The sequence below is a fragment of the Camarhynchus parvulus genome, chromosome 5, assembly GCF_901933205.1.
Source record: "Camarhynchus parvulus chromosome 5, STF_HiC, whole genome shotgun sequence".
NCBI classification, from domain to species: Eukaryota; Metazoa; Chordata; class Aves; order Passeriformes; family Thraupidae; genus Camarhynchus; species Camarhynchus parvulus.
In genome coordinates, this window is record NC_044575.1 from 46,556,199 (window position 1) to 46,577,901 (window position 21,703).

The 21,703-nt window shown below is 43.2% G+C and overlaps 1 protein-coding gene across 1 annotated transcript; it reads right to left on the reverse strand.

Moving 5' to 3' along the window:
- Window positions 1-345: 345 nt before the first annotated feature.
- On the reverse strand, window positions 346-20,970 carry ASB2 (ankyrin repeat and SOCS box containing 2). The gene is made up of 8 exons (XM_030949781.1): window positions 20,715-20,970; window positions 16,196-16,362; window positions 15,223-15,378; window positions 13,036-13,281; window positions 10,647-10,818; window positions 5,362-5,923; window positions 1,541-1,694; window positions 346-800 (listed from the first exon to the last, which is right to left on the reverse strand). Exons 1-8 carry the CDS (start codon window positions 20,876-20,878, stop codon window positions 664-666), a joined length of 1,758 nt encoding a protein of 585 aa, XP_030805641.1. The 5' UTR covers window positions 20,879-20,970; the 3' UTR covers window positions 346-663.
- Between the last annotated feature and the right edge of the window lie 733 nt (window positions 20,971-21,703).

Sequence of the window (21,703 nt, forward strand, 5' to 3'; positions counted from 1 at the left end):
TTCACTATGTGCAAATATAATTCTTCCATCCTCCTTAAATAAACCTTTCCTTGACTTTTAAAGTTTTTCTGGATTTTAGTCCATTAAAGAGTTCTGAGATTTGAAGGTTCATAAATCAAGTACTTAATAAGAAAAGTACAAAAAAAGAAGTAAAGGTGTTAGCAAGGTGGTGTCAAAATATCAGAGAATTAGCAACCAACACACTTAGCAGAAATCCAAACAATAGAATAGAAACTACAATAAAAATTTCAGTCAGTGAAGGTAATGTGATTGCTTTCCCTAACACATTGATTCTTGACAAGTTCTGAATTGTGACCACATCAAGGATGCTAAGCTCCACCACAGCTTCAGGACACTTTTGAGTTCCTCACTGATACTTGCTTCAGCACTACTCATTTGTCAGTATTGGCTTTCATTTCTTCCCCTTTGCAGACTTAAGGTCTGAGGTGAATTGTATGTGTTTTCTTTTGAAAAACCTAACAGCAGTCTCCTATGTTAGCTGTCTCCTCCGTTTTCTTCTCACTCCTGCTTCAAAAGCACATTTCTCTTAGATAAGTCACAGGAGGGTGCTTGACCAAGCCAGCAGCAATTCCTCCCTGCTGTGCACCTGTGGTGACACTGGGTGCCACGCTGGGAAGCTGCTGCACATCCAGTGTGCTGGGGTCACTGTGAGTAGTCGTGCTGTAGATAGCGGATCAGTCTGTCTGGGAGGGGCAGTGTGTCCAGGAGTTTAATGCGGTTCCTTCCAACCAGGCTCCGGACCTTGATGCGGCAAAGGTGGGAAAGAGGTCGTGGAGGTTCTGAAAGACAGGTGCGTCAGAAACGTGAGCAGAACAGGTTTTAACTCCAGATACTTGAGCTCAGCTTGGGCAGGGGAGTGTCAGGAGGAAAATGGGAGAAGGAAGAATGAAAAAAGAGTTTTTTTCTGTAATGAAGGGATAATATGTCTGGTGGCAGAACATGTATTCTGAGGCATGACAGAGGGAAGGGTGTGGGCCTGGAGGGTGGGGTGCTGTACCCATCTCAGCCATAGCAATGGGCTTTCTAGGAGGATTTAAAAAAGCTATTTCAAAGTGTTTAGCCTTCCCACTGAAAATAAAGGCAATAGGTACCAAATTCAGCTTGGTGCCAGAAAACTGATTCTGATAATATCCGTGAAAGACTTTTTCCTGAGGGGGGTATTAGGAGAGTGGAATATTAATAAAGGCTTCAAAGGGCAGTGGTGCCTGCTAGGCTGCTGTGGAGATTGCTGTGCTGCCCATCTATCCTGATCTGACTGAACCCCAGCTACATCCAAATGGGCCTTTCTACACTGGTGTGCTCATTCCCAGTGGGTCAGATCGATGGCTGATGTGCATTTCACACCACAGGGCCAGTGACACGCCAGAAATTTCTGACACTCATACCTGGTCAGTCACAGAAGGGAAATCCTTTCAAAGATTTCAAGTTTATGGGATGAATATTAAGAGGAGATGGTGACTGAGGTTTTGAATCCAGCAGTGGGACTGTTTGTGCTGGATTCTGTTCTGGGAGACCATACCTGCTTTTTCTTTAATGACAGCCCAGTCCTCATAGCTGTCAATATGCTCCTTGAGCCGGGAACAGAGCTGCACATTTCCCACATAATCCAGAAGAACATCGATGATTGGCCCAGCCCAGCGACTTATCTCTGGAGTAGACACCATTTCACAAAACTTCAAGGAAAAAAAGATGGACTGCCATCAGTGGGACATAAATGCACTTGTGGAAACAGCAATTGCAATAGCCCTGATAGCTTTCATGGTACCCCCCTTCTACCAGCTGTGAGGGCAATCACCAGTTTCCCTTCAGGAAACTTCAACTAAAGCCTGTTCTTTTTCAGCTGAGGGTAGAACCCCCTCTTTGCAACCACAGGATCACACAAATCCCTGGCTAAGTCCTAGCTCTGGAGCATGCAATAATGCTGAACTGTTTGCAAGTCCTAACTTTGCCCCAAGCTAATCAGGGGCTGCTGGAAGGTCCATGCAGTGTAGGGCCTTGTGGCATAGCATGCTGGGTCCTTTCCCCTCTTGGTGGGGCTCTGTGGGGCAAAATGGAATCTTAGGGAAAGAGGGAGATTCAGAAGAATGCAGCACCTCCTGCTTCTTATGAACCTGCTTGTATCTGCAGTTTTGGGGGACCAAACATCTTACTAGAAACAAATGTGGAGGAATCTCTGCACAGATGAATCCCTGGCCATTTTACTCACTCATGTGAGAACTATCCTGGGCCTAATAGAGGGGTGTTTTCCTTACTCAGTCCTGGATCATGCCAATTTTCTATTGTCTCCAGTGTAAGCTGAAGAGTACCGCAATTCATTGCATGGAGGGCTTCTTATGGAGATACTGAAGAACAGATTTAAGAACCTGACTCTAAGCAGTCTAATTAAAAAAAAAATCTGCCCACTTTAATCTAAATATGTATATTATACCAGTCAGTTTCATCTGTCTCTCTTAGGGCTCTGCATATGGTGAAGATATCTGTGGACATAATCTGCGTGCAAGCAGTCAGGAAATTTAACATGAATTAAATTATGCTGTGTGGATAAGAACTCGGGCACAGGGCTGAACCCTATTGAATGATGGTGGCTGAAGCACTATCCATCAACTTAGTCACTCAGCCTGTCTGCAAACACCTTCAAAGCCCACACCAAACAGGAAAGAAAATGCACTAGCTTAAAGCTCTCTCAGTTTAAATTCCTTCAACTAGATCAAATTTGATTATTCATGCATGAGTCCTAACTCAAAATCATTAAACTCTGTTGTGGATACTCTTATTCAGAAGTAAAATTTTATTAGCTCACCTAGTAAAATAGAGTTGTGGAAAATAAGGTTATTTTGTTCAAGGTGAGAGCATTCACAGAGGTGTTTACTACTCTTCTGACTCTTATTCTTCACCAAACATCACCATGTAAAGTTTCCCAGGACAACTAGAGACAGTAGTGTCAGAAGGATGGCAGTGGACAATCCACAGTTTCCCACCTGGGCTGCTTATAGGGAGTGCAGTTTTGTATGTCTGGCTGTCACTGCAGTGTTTGTGTCACTGCCGTGCAGTTACCCGTGTGAGACACAGACCAGGCACCTGCACAACACCTCCTTGCAGTGACTGCTTTAGGAGAGTTGAAATGAAGATACACGTAGGACCATAAAACACTGGATCTTGCTCTCTTCTTGCCTCCACCAGAGACCCTGCCTGCCTTTTTCTCTCTTTTCTGTCCACAAGCTCAGTTTACAAAAACATCTTGTGGAATGAGCACGTTTCAAAACACATTGCAGGAAAATAAGCGTAGCAAAATAAAGAAAAAAAATGCAAAACTGCAGCACCAGGCAGTGTGATTGGCTCGGAGCAGGCGGCTCTGAGGCTGCGTTCCCGGCAGACACCCGAATGCCCTCTCGTGGCAGTGCACTACTGCTGCCCGTGCCCACCTTGCCGGGATCAACAGCAGCTCCGCCAACGTGGAGAGGGTCAGCAACCCTTCTTCTGTGCTCACTGTCTCCGGGACACATTCATTTAGTAGCATGAGTTATGATTTATATTTGTGCGTTTTCCAAACCCATTTACAGTACTTCATGGCCTTTATAAAGACTAATAATTAAGATTTACTATCCTTACGTAATCTTACACAAGAAAATAGAAGAATATCCTTTGTGTGGAGAAGGCTGTAGTTTCATAAGATCCTCCATATTTCAGAATATAAATTATATCATAACTACATATCATGAAGCTACCACAGGAACCTCACTTTTATTAGCCAAACTCCTAGCAGTAAAAGCAAATAAAAAACAATATTAGAGAGAAGGGATTACTTTTTTTTTCTGTGTGCATCTCTCCTCACTGTTTTCTCTCTGTTCACATAAATTTTTATACAGTTTTTTCTATCTCTGCCTCATATGATGTGACCTTTGAGGCAATGACTCTCTGTGAGTGACCTAATATTTTCTTGGGCAATAGTTTCAGGTGAGATCCAGAAGGAAGTGGTTTTGAGTGGCTAGGATACCATAGAAGGCTACAGACAAACCCTGACTACTTGTCTTAGAATTCCATCTCTCTGTTCACTCAGTGTGCTACCATATCACAGATCAAGAACTAGAGATGATGTATTTTATAAATTTTTCTTTGACAGAAAATATGGTATACTGGAGGAATTTTGTTGTGCCAAAAGACTCTTGAGGGTAAAATCCTCTGTAGGAGTAGAGAGTATTGTGATGGACTCCTAAAATTCTCTCTATAAGATTTTCTTTCTGGTTGTTTTTTTCTCCCCAGATATGTTATCTGAGAGTAAAGTCTTTTGGAAGACAGGACTGATAAAAAGGTCAAGATCTTCTAGGATCATTTAATGTTTTCCTTTATTCTTTCCACCACAAAAGAACATATATTGGTAACCATACCTTTGGGGTTCTGCTGACTCCCTCAAAGCTGCACTTACACTAGATAGAAGCTGGTTGATTTCATTCTCGATTTTGTGCAAAATAGAAAAACTGCCATGTTGAGATTTCATTTTTGTGTAACGTTGAAAGACAGCAAATTTTGAGTGGAGCATTAGGTTTTGAGATACATTGGAAGGAGAGGAGATAAGGAAATCAGAAAGAAAAGTATAATATGAAGTTCTGCAAAGTCCCTTAAGGGATTGAGAGTCCCATTCCAGCTCAATGGAAGATAAGCCCAGCTTCATTTTAGAAAGGACTGCAAAGATACTTGTATAAAATGTAGATATTCTAAAGCCTGTGCCTTCGAAAATATGAAATCATAGACCTAAATCTCCTAATCTCTTGTGAAATCTTCAAATATAACTCAGTCACATAGCTAATGTAATAATTTATGCTCTCTCTCCGTGAGTGCTTTTCCAGTAGACTCAGAAATTGCAGTTGTTCACATTCACTCGTTTACCCTCACAGAGTGAAGCACTAGACTGTTTTTGTGTAACCAGTAGCTAACATTCTGTATCAGACAAAACAAATCCTATAGGGCAAGTTAAAAAAGAAGGTTTCTACCTCCCATATGCTATCATCCATATGTTTGTCAAGAAAATATGCCTCACTTTTGGCACCTCAGGTCCAGAGGAAAAGAGCATTGTAGAACTGTTGGTAAGACTGTCAAGATGGCTACAATTCACTGTAAATTCAAGCTATGGCCACAGTGGCTGTTCCCTACCTTCCTGCAGTCATTGGACACAAACTTGGAATGTTTGCTGGCTCATATTGAGCCCTTTTTTCTGTAAATAAAGTAGGGATTGTGGCATTTTCTCTCGCAAAAAAGTTAGAAGAAAAAATATGCTAATGTTGCCAGAACCCACTGATAGGAGATGTCCTTAGAAGTCCTGCAGGTAGACTGGGCAGTGCTTACCTGTACTACAGCTGGCTCCCTGGTCACCTGAGGATCATTCAGTCTTTCCCGCCTGTAATTTAATGCAGGATGTGGGCCATTTCCATACTGACATTCAAAACAGGAGCCTGCGTCACAGCCCAGATCCAGGAGGTACTTCAGCATGGAAAGGTACTTCATTGAAAACATGATGGTAGCTGGAAATGTGGTGGGATGGCTTGATATATAGGCATTAATGTTTGCCCCATGGTCAAGAAGCAGTTTCATGGTCTTCAGGCAGCCGTGGCGGATGGAGATGAGTAATGGGTTAATGAGGTCAACATTGGGGTTGGCTCCAGCTTGCAGCAGCAGCTCTGTGGCGTAGATGTTGTTGTTAAAAACAGCAAAATAGAGTGGGGTGGTGCGTCTGTCCTCATAGAGGCAGGAGCGTTCATCAGAGAGGGCAGTGTTGACCTCGTAGCCGGCTTCGATCAGCTCTTCCAGGATATCGTCGTTGTTGCGCTCGGCCGCCAAGTGCAGGGGGCTGATGCCGCTGCGCTTGACACGGGTGCGGCTGGTCACAGGGATCAGCATGGACACAATCCTGCCAGGAGGAGACTCAGTGAGCAGCAGTGAGCTCTAGGGGATCTACAAGCCTGCAGCAAGCTTTATTCATAGCTTTATGATTGTACCCCCAGGGCAGAGCCCGCTAACTCAGGCACAGGAACAACTCATAGAAACCAGACTGCAAACCTCAAACCTGTCAGCAACTCCCTGTGCACCGACCTTGCCAAAAATATGAGTTGTTTGACCTTCCCCTTTCATGGAGGAACACATTTTTTTGAGATTATCACCCAGTTTCTGTGAGGTAATGGCAGCTACAGGGGCAGTTACAATGGAAGAGATGACATGCTGGCACTCAATCACGCTGTTGTAACTTCTGTTAGGTTCCACAGCCCATATGGCAGATGACCAGCCAGGAGCTACCAGATATTCTGCACCTTCATCGTCATGCTGTGGGTAGCACTGGAGGAAAAGGTGCACAGTCTCCAGCCTGAGGTGCCAGCAGAGAGAATGTATCTTCCCTTCTCAGGTTTTGCTTTACTGCCCAGCAGAGAAGGGTGCCAACACAAAGTGCTGGCAGGGTTTGTGGGTCACAGCCATAGTAACAGGCTTGACACCAGACAGGAGGTGAAACCCCAAGTCTAGAGGACTGAGCTAGGATAAACTACAGATTTGGTTCCCAGACCTTCCCTATTAGATTTAACAATTCAATTATTACCCTGCATTGGTCCTTATCCTGTAGGCCTTCACGGTGCAGCTTTTTGCTGTGGCAAGTTCATGGGGCTATCAATGTCCATCCCAGACCACAGGGAGCCAAAAAGACAATTAGTAAAAGGGAGAAAAAGAAGTAAAAATATTTTCCAGGCTGGTTTCCGTGTTTCAGCTGAGGGAGAAAACGTGTGTAGCCAAGTCCTAAACCCCAGTAATGAGGGATTGCTGTTGGAAAGCCTGATGTGGCCTCAAACACACCAACATAAATCAAGCTGCTCTAGTATTTAATATGAATTTCAAATATATGATGCACAGGAGCCCTGCAGTCACAAACCCATGATCATTTTTATGTCTGCACAGGTGTCAATGGAGCTGCATGACCAACCCTATGGGTTAAACCTCCATTTCCTGCTTATAAAGTTGGGAGATGTAGCCAAGGCCCGAGGATGATTCTGTAGAAATAGACAAGTCATCTCAAGGAAACTTACTTTTAGAAAGAGCCTACAGCTCATCCAACCTGAGTCTGCCTGGTGTATCAGGAGTTGCCCACACTCCCTTTGTAATATCTGTGTAGAGGGGGATATCTTAGATAGGAACTTGTGAGAGCTGGGAAGCCAAGCTCACCTTCTCCACCTCCTTTCCTCCCATGCAGACTACTCTACCTAGCAGTCATCAGCTCTGGTGACAGACAAACATGCAAAGCTCACTTTCCTACCAAGTAGTGTGTCTCCTTTAAAATGCGGCATATCTTCAGCTTGACTGCAATAGCTGATCCCAACACTGGGCCCTCAAACATATATTTACATAATGAGCTAAGCCAGTAAAAACTTTTTCTGTGATGATCTTGTGATCCTGTGAAACACTGAGCCTCCAACACTCCCAGGAGCTGAAATAAGGGTTGAAGATGTAATTTTACAGGATTATGTTCCTATTTACGTGATGTACTGTTGATGTCTCCAAGTTACTTCTACATCTCATTTTTAAACAAAAAGGCTTTTAAATTATGTAAATATCTTGGGAAATTAAGCACTTTTTTTTTTTTCTCCAAGCAGTCACACTAATTTTCCATCACTCTGACACTTGCCAGGGAGCAGGAGGTTTTGGGTGCTGGTGAGCTGGCAACTTCCCACCCTCAGCAAATGTTCTTTAAGAGCCTAATAACAAAAAGGGCACAGAGCACTGTGAGGACACTACGCCAAGTACCAGCATTACTCATCCCATGATCAAATGTTTTGAAGATTTAAGGGTCTGTTTTGTTCTTTCCCTCCAGCGTATGTGCTTCAGCCAGCTCTTCACATCTGAGTTAAAGAGGCACTGGATCATTTCTGTCTGCAAGGGGAACCTGGACCTCGCTGCACGGGTGCCATGCTGAGGCTCTGCATCCAAATGCTGCAGTGTCCTGGAGCTCAGTACAGTCCCTGTGGCCCACATTTATCTTGGTGTGACAAGCAGGAAACATCAAATTGTTACCAGTTTAATTGTGTAGCTTGAACCTGTGTCTCTTTCTCACCCTCCAAAGTGGGTCGGTTCAGTAATATGGTGCCCCTGGAGCATTTCCTGTTTCTCTAGAGGGAGAATGCAACTCAAGTGAAGGCAGCCAAGGCCAGATAAGTCAGACCACATCCCATGTCTGTCACAGGGATGAGCTTCATGTACAGTTTTGAAATAGTGCCAAGATTTCCCTAATCCCTGACACCTGCTTCTGTGTTTTCTATTTGCTAGAGGTTATATGGAGGAGGAGGCAGAGCATCCTTAGTGTGAGCATGCCAAGACTTTACTGACTTTTATTTACTTAATAAATCTGCCCACATTTCATGAAGTCTTCCCTTTTCAACTCCTCAGTTCTAAGAGGGAAAGAGTTAAATGACTGCTTGCAGCTTATGAGATGACCCTTATGGATTTCAGGATTTCAGGTCAGTATTGACAAGGTGTCATTTAAAATAAACAAACACCAAGCAACAAGAGTTGACAGTTGAGCCCTGGGACCACATTTTTGGCTTTTTGATGGTAGGGAGCCTTCGTGCTCTGGCAAAAAGTTGAAGTGTGGAATTCCTGCAGAATTACGTACTAAATCTGCAGGAATACAGAGGTCACCATGAAGGGTGTTATTTTACTGAATACCAGAGGAATTAAGAATGATCAGCCAAACAGGCTAAAGTTTTGTCATTTAGATAAATATTTATAAGAGAATATATTTTTCTTTTGTCTTTCTTTTCTATTTAGCTTGCAGCAGTTATGCACAAAATTTGTGCTCAGTCTTTTACAAGTGAAGGAAGGCAGAGTTTGAACTAAATTCTAGTCTCATTTACGCTGCTGGTTGTTGGGAATAATAGATATGAGCCCTGAATCAGGGTGAACTCAAGTTGTGGAGTTTCCGTGTCAATTTCTTTTCAGGTCAGAGTGTGAAACTACTCAGGGGAGGGAAAGAGAACTGGCCAATACTCTATATATTTCAGATCAACTTACTGTACTTTCAGATAAACTTTTTAGAAAGTGAACAACTGAAGCTGAGTTCTGTCTCTCACACTTGAAAATGACTTTATAACTCAAACCTTGGAGAAAATTTTGACTCGTGCATGTGTTAGTCAGTGCAGTGTATTCATGTACATGATGTAAGTGTATAAACCTGTTACCTAAGTTGACACTGAGCTGCCCTCTAGAATACACAGCTTGCACAAGGAACCAGGCCTACTCCAACTAATATTAATATCCTCAGGTCTATCAAAGTGGTTTGAGAAGCTTAATTGGCATTGCAAAATAAATCTAAATTCTAGAATGAAAAGCATTTTGGGGAGGTGTAGTGATAAAAGCTTTTATTCCTCAGATACTGTGAAATATGTAGGAATCCACTGGAGCAGTTCACTGCAAATACAGCTGTCCTGTCCAGAAACAGGCACTGCAGTTGGACAGACACTCTCATTTGCCTCTTGTAGAAATATTTTGGTAGAAATCGTGATAGTCAGAAGAGCCCTCTACAGCCACCAAAGGGATCTGTTACTGCAATAAAAACGTAGCTGTGGGTCACTTACTCTTCCAGCACTGAGGGATTAAAAGCAGGAACTAAAACTTGCTCTAGGATCAGAAGTAAATGCTTTGGAATTCAGGCTCAGAAGCATGCTGCAATGTCCCAGGTTACTACTTACACGACAGTGCAACATCCTATCCCCAGACAACATCTTCTAAATTGATAACCTTTATCATAGAATACAGTTTGTCACTTTCCTAGAAAAATCTCTGTTTCAGAGGACTGGTAATTCTACCTGATTTCTGCTTATTTTTTCCACTAGTTACTTATCTCCTTGTTTAAAAAAAATATGCTTAGCTGTGTCCCAAACACGTTTAATTTCAGAAAGAAAGCAGTGGGTCTTTTTATTAATTTGTCTGTTACAAATAAGAGTTATTTGATCATTCACTAATAAAATATATTTTCCAGACCATGAGAAATTCTTGTCCTTCTTTTCTGAAGCCTCTACAATTTCCTGAAAGGTTTCTGAAAGGAAGGATATCGGAACTGGACACCATATTCTAGTGACAATCTCACTAAAGCCCTAGAGATTCACTTAACCACTTCCTGCTGTCAGCAACTGAATTATTGTTATTAAAATCTGAACACACCAGAGAAGAATCCAGCATCTTCTGCTTGTACAGAAGAATCACAATGGGCCTATGTAGGAAAATTATCACAAACCATGCTGCAAATGCTATTAAGGACTAACACTCCCGACCAATATTTTTTCTATTATATTTTAAGAATATTTTGAGGACTTCAGTTTAATCCACTTCCAAGATACATGATATTATTTAGCTGTAATAGATGATGTCTTGGTAAAATTAAAGGAATCTTTCACCCCACATTCCAGCTCACCCCATCCCATCCCAAATTCCAAACACACTCTTCAGCCTGAGCTCTGCAAGCAGAAAGCCCACTTCTCAGCTGGTACCTGCCTTGCTCACATTGCTCAGAATTGGTTCTGGGACATTACATTCTCCTTTTTGTAAGGACTTTGGATTCTTGTCTAAAAGATGAAACCATGAAACAAACTAAAACTTACTCGCAAATCCCTTTTTTGGCGGCTATGTGAAGAGGTAACAGGCCATCCTTATTGGCTTTGTTAGCATCTGCTCCTTGGGACAAAAGAAACTCCACAATGGGCACATGTCCATTTTTACAGGCTTCATAAAGAGCAGAGGCATTATCACTGGCTTGTGTGTTTATATCAGCACCTAGGAAGGAAGAAACCCTTTTATCACCAAAAGGTTAAAGTGAGATGGGAGGAACATACTTTGAATGAACACTTATATTTCGATGACACTGGAGCTATGAAATGTGCTGGATGGGGATGTGAAAACAGTCATATCACAGGTGGCACAGTCATATCAGTTGTGCACCTTTATATCATAGATTTACATTGGTCTATAATATGATGGGAATTTTATGAGGGACAGTTTATCATGGGTGGCAACTATTAGGTCCTAGTCATGAATCCAGTCTCCATTCAGCTCAAAGGTTAAAAAAAAAATAAAAATTGGGCTGTTCTTTATATGGCATGGCCTTTCCTTCAAACACAGCAATTCCATTAATATTTATGTGCTCACACTGTGTATATATACTATTCCTGAGTAGGAGTTTGGACTAGATTATCTCAATAGGTGCTCCCCAAAATTCTATGGATATCTATTTATGCTACATATTTATTTATATTTATCATTTATACTCTATATAGTCACTCTGTAAGTATTACACAGATTTATAGTACTTATACTTCTTTTAATTTTAATATATATCCAGGCTAAAATAATACTCTATAAATTGATATCTGCATGGTGCTGATCAAAAATTCTAAGGTTTTACTTGGGAGTGCTTTAATCAATTAATATTGTATTTCAAAACTCAGCACCTAGGCCATATCTCTTCACCTTATGAGGGCTTGAATTAGGCTTCAAATGGTAAGTTTTACTACAAAAAAGAGAAATATTACCAACAAACTACTAGACTATTTGGTAATTTCTTTCTTGGGCTCTAATGTATACTTTGCTTAATAAATAACATGCAAGTATAAACCAAGACAATACTTTTTTGCCATAAACAATATGGAATCTAGCTTTTCCTGCTGTAGATATTTAAGGCCCTTAGGCCTGGATTTTGCCTGTCATATACTGTACTATGGTGTTGTCAGGAGGGCTGCTCTATGTGTATCCTAAACGAGAATGAGAGTTCACTGGAGTTTTGCTTCTAAACTCCAATAAAGAAACTGATCAGTCTTCTGTTTGATCATGAAAACTCCCTGCCAATGAGAACATTTCCCTGGGCTCTCACCCTAAGATGAAACATCTGTGTTGTGTTTGGCCCTTTGAAGATGTTGTAGCTGGAAACAACAGGAGAATTACAGTGACAAAACATAACACAGGACTATGTTCCTAATGAGAAAGAAACCCCTTTCATGATGAAAATTGTTCATCATAAACAATGAATGATATCATCCCTGGGATGCTCAGAAGAGCTTTTCAGGGCTTGAAGAGCTTGAAACAATTGGACAGTTTTATTGGATTTTTTTCTTGTGTATTTTTCTCAAAATTGAACTTTAGGAAATCTTAATATCTATCTAATTTGAAACACAAATCACATTCTGGCTTAGTTTCTTAAGTCATAGGCATCATGATGGACTAACTGGTCATACAAAACTTTCTGACGAGCACAATTTTTGTTTCCCAATTCTCTTTCTTAATCATACTAATTTTTTCAAAAGTTTTTCTTATCTTCATTACTGGTAAACTCTTGTTTTGCAAGTGCAGGACCCAAGTCTTACCTTCATTGAAGATAATAGTCCATTGTGAAAATAAAATATGCTTTGGAATAGTAGTGAAGTGTATTGTGCTTATTGTAAAGCTGTTTTATATGACTGGTTTAGTGTAAATTATATTAAAATTCACTCTGTTTATATGTTTGAACATAGGGAGAGTGAGTCTGCTTCTATTTGATATAAACCCATAAACTCTACAGCAGTACTTTATCAATTTTCAGAGGATACATTATGAGGACAGCTAACCTTGACCATCACTGCACATGTTCGTGAGCAGATGGGGTTGGCTGAAGTTCAACTTCTGCCATCTATTACCACCTGCAGCTGCCTTTTATGACTGACTGGGTTTTGGGCTACATGTGAGCAGCATTATGGGTTTAGAAAAATGTTAGGAAATGCAGTCATGCACCACATGACTTCTCAAAGTAGGTAACCATGAATGAATGCTGAAGAAGCACATATGTCTAGACCACGCTCTGTGAAGACCCTACCCAGTTCCACCATCAGGAGCAGCAGGGTCTTGGTGCCTCTGCAGGCTAGGCCTGGCCTCCAGAGACATACAAACTGAGCCAAGGAGAATTACTGGGAAACTCTGAATTATTAAGAATTAAGTGAATAGATGTGCATAAGCTGTACTCACCACATCTTGCAAGGTATCTCAAAGCTTCCAACTGCCCACTCTCAGCTGCCACAAATAAGGAAGTGATCCCGTAGGCATTTGCTGACTCAATCTTGGCACCCCCTTTCACAAGGATATCAATGATCTCCAGGTCGTTTCGGGAGACAGCCTCATGGAGCGCGGTCCATCCCCGATTGCAGCGATGGTTGGTATCTGCATTGTACTGCACCAGCAGTCTTGCAGCCTCTGCATTCTTGCGCTCACAAGCTGTTTTAGAAAAAAGGGAAGACACTAGGACAGGCTTTTGAAAATATTCTGGGTGTTGTGTATCTGTTTCATGCAGCCCCAGGCAATATCATAACAAGTATGCCATAGTAAGACCAATGATCCATTTAGGTCTACACAAGAGCAAGGCTTCTGCCAAGTGACATTGTCTGAGGCTCAGAAAGGATGTGACACTGAAGCCAGTCTGCAGCTGGACCTGGCTAAGTGTCCTGTGCAGGGCTTGTGTCAAGTCTGGTACTGGGGGAATCCAGCCCAGCACCTTTGTGTCAACAGGAAACCACAGCAACACAATGAGGTGAAAAGGTGCAGGAAGTAATTTATGAAGAACAAATATGTTAGAGAAATCACATGACATGAACACTTTCTTTCCAAATTCTGTGCAAACTGACTCTTTATCTTACTGCCATGGACTGCAGATAAAGCTCTATGGAGACAAGAAAATATAAAAAGCTCAAACCAACAGTTGTGTGAGTCAGTAGCACTTTATCAGTTTATAGTTCATGACCCTGCTGAGCTAAATATAGTTTCTTAATAATTAATATAATTTTGTTGATTTTTATCCTACCAATTACCCATAGCTTTTTGAAACCCAAATCTTGGGGCCTCCCTTACACCTTAATGGCAGGACTGCAACCTAAAGATACATAGGATGGGTAGCTACATGGAAAAACCACAGTTAGCATCTGTTGTAAAATGTACAGAAGAGAAGCATATTTCATAGCAATTAGTTTTTTCCTTGAAATAATAGTGTCTTTTTCTCACAGAGATCCCACCTTTTAGTTTTGATTCTTCTTAGCAATAGCTCCATAGTGTTCTCCCCCATAAAAAGGGGCCACTCATATACTGAAAGCAACTATGTAATTAGACATTTCTGTAATTATCTATCCATAGCTCTGCAGAGTTTAATTTGCTTACATATGATATGATGATTATTTTGTTATGACAGTCTTTTTAACTAATTTTTGTTGTTGTTGTTGTTTTAGGATAGCGTAGAAGAGATTGCATCAAGGCTAGCCCATTCTTAGTAACAATTCTGTGGCTAAAGGGTGTTTTCATATAATTTTTGTTGTGATTATTATTACTATGAGCACTACTACTACTACTACTACAACCATTACTGTGTCTTTAATGCACAGCTGAACAGCCTTTCCCATGTCAACTAAAAGCCAGTATTTTAAAATAAAAGTCTTTTAAAAGCCGCTGTAATGCTAGGCATCCAAAGCTGGAGGCAAGATTGCTGTTTTAACCTGTAAGATATGTTTTAGTGTTTTAGAGTGCTAAAAACTTTCATGGCAGGAGCAAAGGAGATTGGACATGAAGGTGTGAGAGGTCTCCTCTGAGTGTTTGTGATATCATGGATATATTGCTAGTCTGCTAAAAGAAGAAAGTGTTCTCTCCGACCAGCAGCAAAGTAATGTGTCTGTGTTAAATACTTTATCTACCTCACTGAATTGTTTATAATTGTATGACTCTCCTACAGCACACAGCCTGGCCTGACCCCCACAGTATATGAATCACTGGCATATCTACAGTTACTGTGTGTGGAATCCACCCCATGTTGTCCATCTCTTGTACATCTAACAGCTATTTAGGCCCTACTGTTCAGCAGAGCATACATGGCCCTTCACTGGCCAGCTTGCTGTAAGTCTGGGACATTGCTGTGCTTAGGGCCCCACTGAGAATGTCCCTCACTCTCAGCACCCCATCACAGCCTGCAGGACAGCTGCTATTTCTGTCTACAGAGACAGGATGAGATAAAAGGCCATGGCATGGCTGGTCAGGCATGGGAGATAGAGGACTACCACAGGGAAGCAGAAAACAAGAGCTCATCCCTGACTTTCAGCACCTCATCACAAAAGATCCTGCAGTTCTGCCTTGGTGATGCCAGCAGAGCTTGGCACCTCTGTAACAGCAGCTCCTCACCTTTGTAGAGCGGCGTTTCTCTGGCCTTGTTGGAGATGTCGGGCTCAGCCCCAGCCTGCAGCAGGGTGAGCAGGCAGTCCAGGTTGCCCCGGCTGGTGGCCAGGTACAGAGCTGTCTCCTCATTGAGGGTGCGCTGGTCGATGGTGCCTGGGTACGCTGGGGAGGACCGGGGAGCCCAGAGTCAGTGTGGCATGTAGTGCGAAGGATCTGCAGCACCACCACCCTTCCAAATCCTTGAGGGTTTCAGTTTTTACTGTTTATTCATTTCCATAAGCAATGTAATATACTAATATTAGGAATATACTACATAGGAATATATAGGAATATAATATATATATACATATTCCTAATAAATATTTTATATATATAATATCCTAATATATATTTATATATATTCTTAATATATAGGAATATACTAATGTATATAGTAAAATATATACATTATATATATATATATAATGTATATTAATATTCTGTTACTATAACTCAGGTTGAGTATTGAAACCTGTCTTCAGTTTAGATTAAAATGTCCAGCTTTGGCCACTAGTGATGCAGAAAGTTGCTCAGCAACTGTTCTTCACCTGAAGTTTGAAAACAAACTACAGTAATTAACTTCAAGCACCAGCAAAGAGATGCTGGGTTGGATCTCCCACCAGGGGAAAGGGGGGTTATTTCTGTCAGCTTGCAGCAGCCAAGCAACTCATAACAGGGGAGAGCTCAGCTTCAAGGCTGCATGAGAAATGCAGGCTTGGCAGAATCTATCTCATACCACTTTCTCCCAAATATCCTAACTTTTAGAGGCTTCAGTCTGGAAACCTACTTTCCAAGAGAAGATGAAATTAGTATACAGGCAGGGAGGTTGGAAAGAAGCTTCATATACAGCCCCAGGCTAGGATTGAAATACTGATAATTTGGCCTTTTAGTTTATTCATGTTCTTCTTTTTTGTAATTAGTTAGTTTTAACTTCACTGACCTTTTTGCAGCAGGCTCAGGCAGCCCACTTGGCCATAGTATGCAGCTTCATGGAGGGGTATCCAGCCATCCTTGTTAGGTACAGAAAGGTTTTTTCCTGATTTCATCATGTTGAATACTGCTTTTTCATCTCCATCCCTGATTGCTGCCACTACAGGGTCAATTTCTCTTTAAAACAAGATTAAAACTTCGTTATTCTTTCCTTCATTACCGAAAAGCCTTCTGCAGCAACATCACTGTTTTATTTGCCCAAAAGAGTGAGCCCCTGCAGCCTATATAGCACTTATTTATACAGTGAGACACCATAGGGCCTGTAAAGGTAAAATTTGTCTTCTAATTTTGTTCCTGTCAGCAGATCAGAAGAATCACTGTTTGGAGGTACTGATCACTCTCCTCAGAATGTAAGGGAACTAGGTAGGTGTAACAAATGTCTGACACAAACACCTATATTTTAGGTGTCAGGAGTTGAGGAAGACTGGCTCTGACATTGCTCTATACACTGTGCAGTGTCCTTGACTGTGATAATTGCATCACCACACTGTCCCATATGACATGATGCTTCCATATGAGATCTTTCAAATAAGATCAGCTTTGAAGAGAATTACCCCTGCTCACCCTTGAAGAAATTTTTAGATTTTATTTGTGGGTGGCTTTAACATAAATTATCAATAAATCTTACTCTTGTATTTTCAAGATCCTTCTTATTTCCTCACAGAGTCTTGTTTTCAGAATTTAGCCAGTCCACTTATGGAGTAAGGAGAGCTTTGGTTAGAGCATGTGAACACTGGGGTGTTGGTCTTGGCTCTCCTTTCTCCATCCAGGGAGGATTGAAAAATTGAAAAAATTCCACCTACCCAGCTCCCTCTGCCAAGCATGCATTCTGCACAGTCCAGGCAGCAACCCATTTCTCTGAGCTCTCTTAGTGTTTGCAGAGCAGGGCTGACCTGGGCACACCAGTCCTACTGCAGAGCAACAGTGACAGCTCCTGCGAGTCTCCCCACACAGCAGGAGTCCCAGCACTGCCTGACAGCCACTTTTCCCCAAGCCAGCAGCACCTGAACAGGCCCTGCCACCCTCCTTCCACCCTTCTGAGGCTGCTGGTAGCATGGCAGAGGGAGGGAGCTGGGGAGCTTGTACCCTGCAGCCAAGGCAGGCAGGACCCTTGCCCGTGCTGGGCAGCAGCTCTGTACACGCTGGTGGGCTGTGCCTTCCAGTGTGGGCATCTGCTTGGGCTCCAGCTGAGCTGTGCTGGGACAAGGCAGCCACACCTTTGTTATTGTGAGGCACTAAATGACTAAGATTCAGCACGAAGGAAGGAAGCACTTTACCAGTTCTAATGGGGACTTGCAAAAAATGAAAGTGGGCTGTAGTTTCAGAGACAGAAAACAAGAAGTTGCAGAAAGCACTGGAGCATTTGTGGTTTGAACTAACTCTACAGAGAAAATCTTGCAGTCCTGAAGACAGAGAGATGCAGGAGAGAGGTGCATGTCTCAGTCTATTTCCATTGCCAGGGCAGGAATACAGCATGTGGTGGAGGTCATGCAGGCTAGTGATGATGGGAACAACCAGAAACTCCAGTTATGACAAGAGGAAAGTCTAAAATACCCCAACAGAGTGACATCAGAGACAGAAAAATGTCGGCAGGTCAGCACAGGAGTCCTCACAAAGCAGTATACTGGTGCAGCCTCTGCCCCTCGTGGGAGTTACAGGACCAGCACTGAACTGGTTGCCTTGGAGGGGCTGGACAGACCAACAGTCTGAAACTCACACAGGCCTCACTAATTTAAGTTTGCCCAAAGGCACAAAATCTATGCTATAAACACTGATATTAGCATTGAAAGAAGTCACAAAGCTGGTTTTCTGAGGATAAATTCAGGGCCAGGAGTGGAACAGGTGATCTCAACACTTGTGCCAGAGAATGGGAAAAGACACCATTTCCCAGGTGAAATAGTACTTGGTGCCACCTGCTCCTTCTCTATAGCTGGAAGCAGTGATTTCAAGACAGTAGGGTCACAAAAATAGCAACACTGGAATGAGGAGAGATATGGGACACAAGGCCAGGCATTTTGCCTGAGAAGATAACAGCTAGAACAGGCAGCTGCTGTCCTGGCCACAGCCCTCCCGGGAGGAATCGACTGACCTTCTGATATCTGCTGGCTGGATGTCCCACGGACACGGCTGTATCTCCATACTGCTTAGGGTACCCTAGGGACTAAACCCAACATTCCTAATTGTGTACATATAATGGAATTTTATACAGGTGTTTGAGCATTTTGTTGAAGTCTGCTGACAGCAACTATCGGCATTTTTGGCTGGGAGAGGAGGCGGAGGTGGGGGATCTTCATCTTTCAACACCTCTGGCACAAGGCTGCTGAAACCATCTGTTGTTCTGTACAAAAGCTCAAGTTACACATGTAGAGCTGTGACCTCAGGATTTGGGCACATGATATAATTACTGGTGCTTAATGAATTACTGCATGCCAGGTGGGCCATGGCAGGGGTCTGCGCATGGGCTGGCTAGCTGCAAATGCAAGGTAAATCACATTATCTGAGACCTCAGGGAAAGCAGGAGGGTACCTTGGATCTGTGCTGGGGTTAAAAATGTGTGAAGAATCAGTTACTATTCTGCTTAAGCCCTCAGATGTTGAATGAAGCAAACTTCTCTCGGGTTCCTTGACCTTAAATGATTCCTGCGTAAGATGAGGGGGTTTGCTGGACCAGGCTGCGGATGCTTTAGCCAAGAAAATTCCAGATCAGAACATAAGGTTTAATGAATGCCCATGTGAAATCCTTGTTTTCTGCCTGACTTGTAGTTGGCTGTTACAAAACCCCACCACATTCTACTGCCTGGATTTCATCAGCTATAGAAAATACAGGCATTAAAACTATGGAGGAAGTTTGAAGATATGAGCAAATCTTGACCTTATAGGCAACTCAAAAGAATTACTGCATTTCAAAGACCAGTAGGCAAGATAATAAACACCCTTGCAGAGGAGATGGATGGTGAGGTCAATTCTGAGTGTTTAAGAAGAGGTTCAGTGGAGCATGGAAAGGTTCAAGAAGCTCCTTCTTTTCCTGACAGCCTGGAGAGATGCAGACAGGATGAAGGAACACCACTTCTCCAGGTGAAGCCAAATAGCATCCCTGCCTAGATCTGAGACTGAGGCTATAAAAATGCCAGTCATGCCATCATGGTCTCCTAGGACTTTCCAGCTATATTTTTGCTCTACCTGGCAGCAGAGGAGGGCTAGTTTCTTGTGCATTGAACTCTATGCAGCTACCTGGTGGAGAAGAACAGCCTGCCCTCAAGTCCTCTACTGCATAAAAAAGGCATGGAAGGAGTGCAGAGCACCTAGTGAGAAGATGTGATTTCAGTGTGGCCAAGGGAAGCTGGGAGGTGACAGGGATAAGGCAGGCTTCATGGGAAGAGGTTTTCACAAGGTCAGGGAGTGCAATGCCAGTGAGGGGCCAGGAACAGAGTCTGAATCAGCCAGGATGCAGGGGAAGGTGGGGGAGATTGTAGAGCTGGGTGAGAGGTGAAAGGAAGAAGAGTGGTGGAAGGGTAGTCCCTGCATCCAGGGAGGGACTTGTAAGATGGATTAAACAAAATTTTTATTGGATAGATAGAAAAGGTGGGGAGTTGCTTTTCTGCAGGACACAGGGAAGTGCTGCCTGTAACACGTTACTCTTGTCATCTGATAGCTAAGGGCATGTATCTATTCTGCACTGCAGAGAGCTGTTATAAACCTGTCATGGTCCACACATTTCCACTACACACGGGGACAGAGCTTGGGCCGTTGTCTTCTTTTCTCATCCATGATTGTGTTCAACTAAGCTTATTTGCAGCCTCTTCCAATAGCAAAACATGGCCAGGAGCATCAGTAAGCCAAGACAGTTTCCTCCTTGGACAAGTAAGCCCTCCTCTGTATGACTGGATAGCACAGGTATGGCTGGGAAGAGGTATGGCATCCTGGGAGCATTTATAAAATACTTATTGGAAGGACTGGACTTTCTCACCTTGTTTATATACTGTGATACATTTCCCCCCTACTTTTGCCCATTGCTGAGACCTGAACTTAATACCAGTGCAGTTACTATCAGCACCTGCCTGCCTCATCTATCCTGTTTAAGTGAGCCAGCCTATGTAAATTAGCCACGGTGCAGGCATCCCTTCCCTGTTGTCCTTGTCACTGCAGAGCTTCTGACTGACCCAGAGTCCCCAGGACATGAGCCCTGGGGGGATGGAGAGAGATGAAGAGGGAGAAGAGAACAAGGGATATTTGAGGTGGGTCACTTGCAAGAGCACAGGCATGGCCTGGGGCAGTGGGGAGGTTGGAAGGAAGAACAGGAGTGCAGCGAGGGTGAGGTGCAGGTGTCACTGAGACCTCCTCCAAATGAACACCACATTTCCCCCCACCAGGCACCATCACCGCCCAGAAAACATGTCTCGGGGAGAGAGTGGGTAGCAAGGCTTGTTGTGGCTGCAGGGAAAAGCAGGAGAGGGAGAGGGAGACACTTACACGGACTGGGATGTGCTGAGCTGGCTGCTGTCGCACCTTCGCCTGACCCCCCAGGCTGCCCCCGAGCTGGACGGCTGAGCACGGCCTGTCTGCTGGGCCAATCTGGAGTGGCGACGACATGAATGAAACAAGGAGAAATACTCCGAGTAGGAGAAACAGGTCATGCTGAGGCAGAGGCAGAGACACACATGCACAGAGACAGAGCGAGCCTGCCGGTCAGGGCTTTGAATAAAAGCAGATGGCCACGGCTTGCTCTGTGCTGGATTCAGCTGCTCACTCGGCTCGAGTTTATTTTTGGCCCTCTGAGGAAGCGTCAGGGGATTCAAATGACCATATAAGACAACAGTGTGGTTAACCCTACCACCACCACACAGGAAGCAGGCAGAAAGCAAGGTGAGGTGACATTCATCACCTCCAAAGTGCCAGGCAGACAAGTCAGAGGTGAGGGCAGAGGAGGATCCAGAGCCACTGGATGTCAGCTCCATTTCCATCTCTGCTCTCCCAGGTGACAGAAGAGTTCAGCAATGCTACAGATTTGGTGCTTCAAGCTCCAAAGGTTTTCCTTCTGTGAGAGGTCAGACACTGCTGGGATGAGACAGGACAGACAATGCAGAGAACTGCTAATGCTGCTTTTTGCCAAAATTGCAGGTGTCAAAAGACCTTCAACAAGGACAGGACCAAATGGCCAGGGAAGCCCTTATTCTCCTGTGCATCAGGTCTCTACACAGGAGAGCTGGCTGTCAAGGCACACAGTAACCACACCGAGAAACCACAGCCTTGGTGGCAGCAGGACTGCTGGCCACACAGCATCCTGATTCCACAGCTTGCTGCTCATCAAATTATCCCCAGTTTCCCAGCCTTGGAAACCAAACAACCACAAGTGGTAATGAGCAAGGCATCAGAGGGTGGTGGAGTTACAAAAAAGGAGGAGGAACAGAACTTCAGTAACTCTCAGTTTATTAAGAAGGGGAAAACTAAAGTAACTTAAA

Coding starts and splice junctions, on each gene's coding strand:
- ASB2 (XM_030949781.1), bottom strand. CDS start 20,878: ATGACCTGTTTCTCCTACTCGGAGTATTTCTCCTTGTTTCATTCATGT. Junction 13,282..15,222: donor AGAAACGCCGCTCTACAAAG/GTGAGGAGCTGC, acceptor TTTCTAAAACAG/CTTGTGAGCGCAAGAATGCA. Junction 10,819..13,035: donor GAGATACCTTGCAAGATGTG/GTGAGTACAGCT, acceptor CTTCCTTCCTAG/GTGCTGATATAAACACACAA.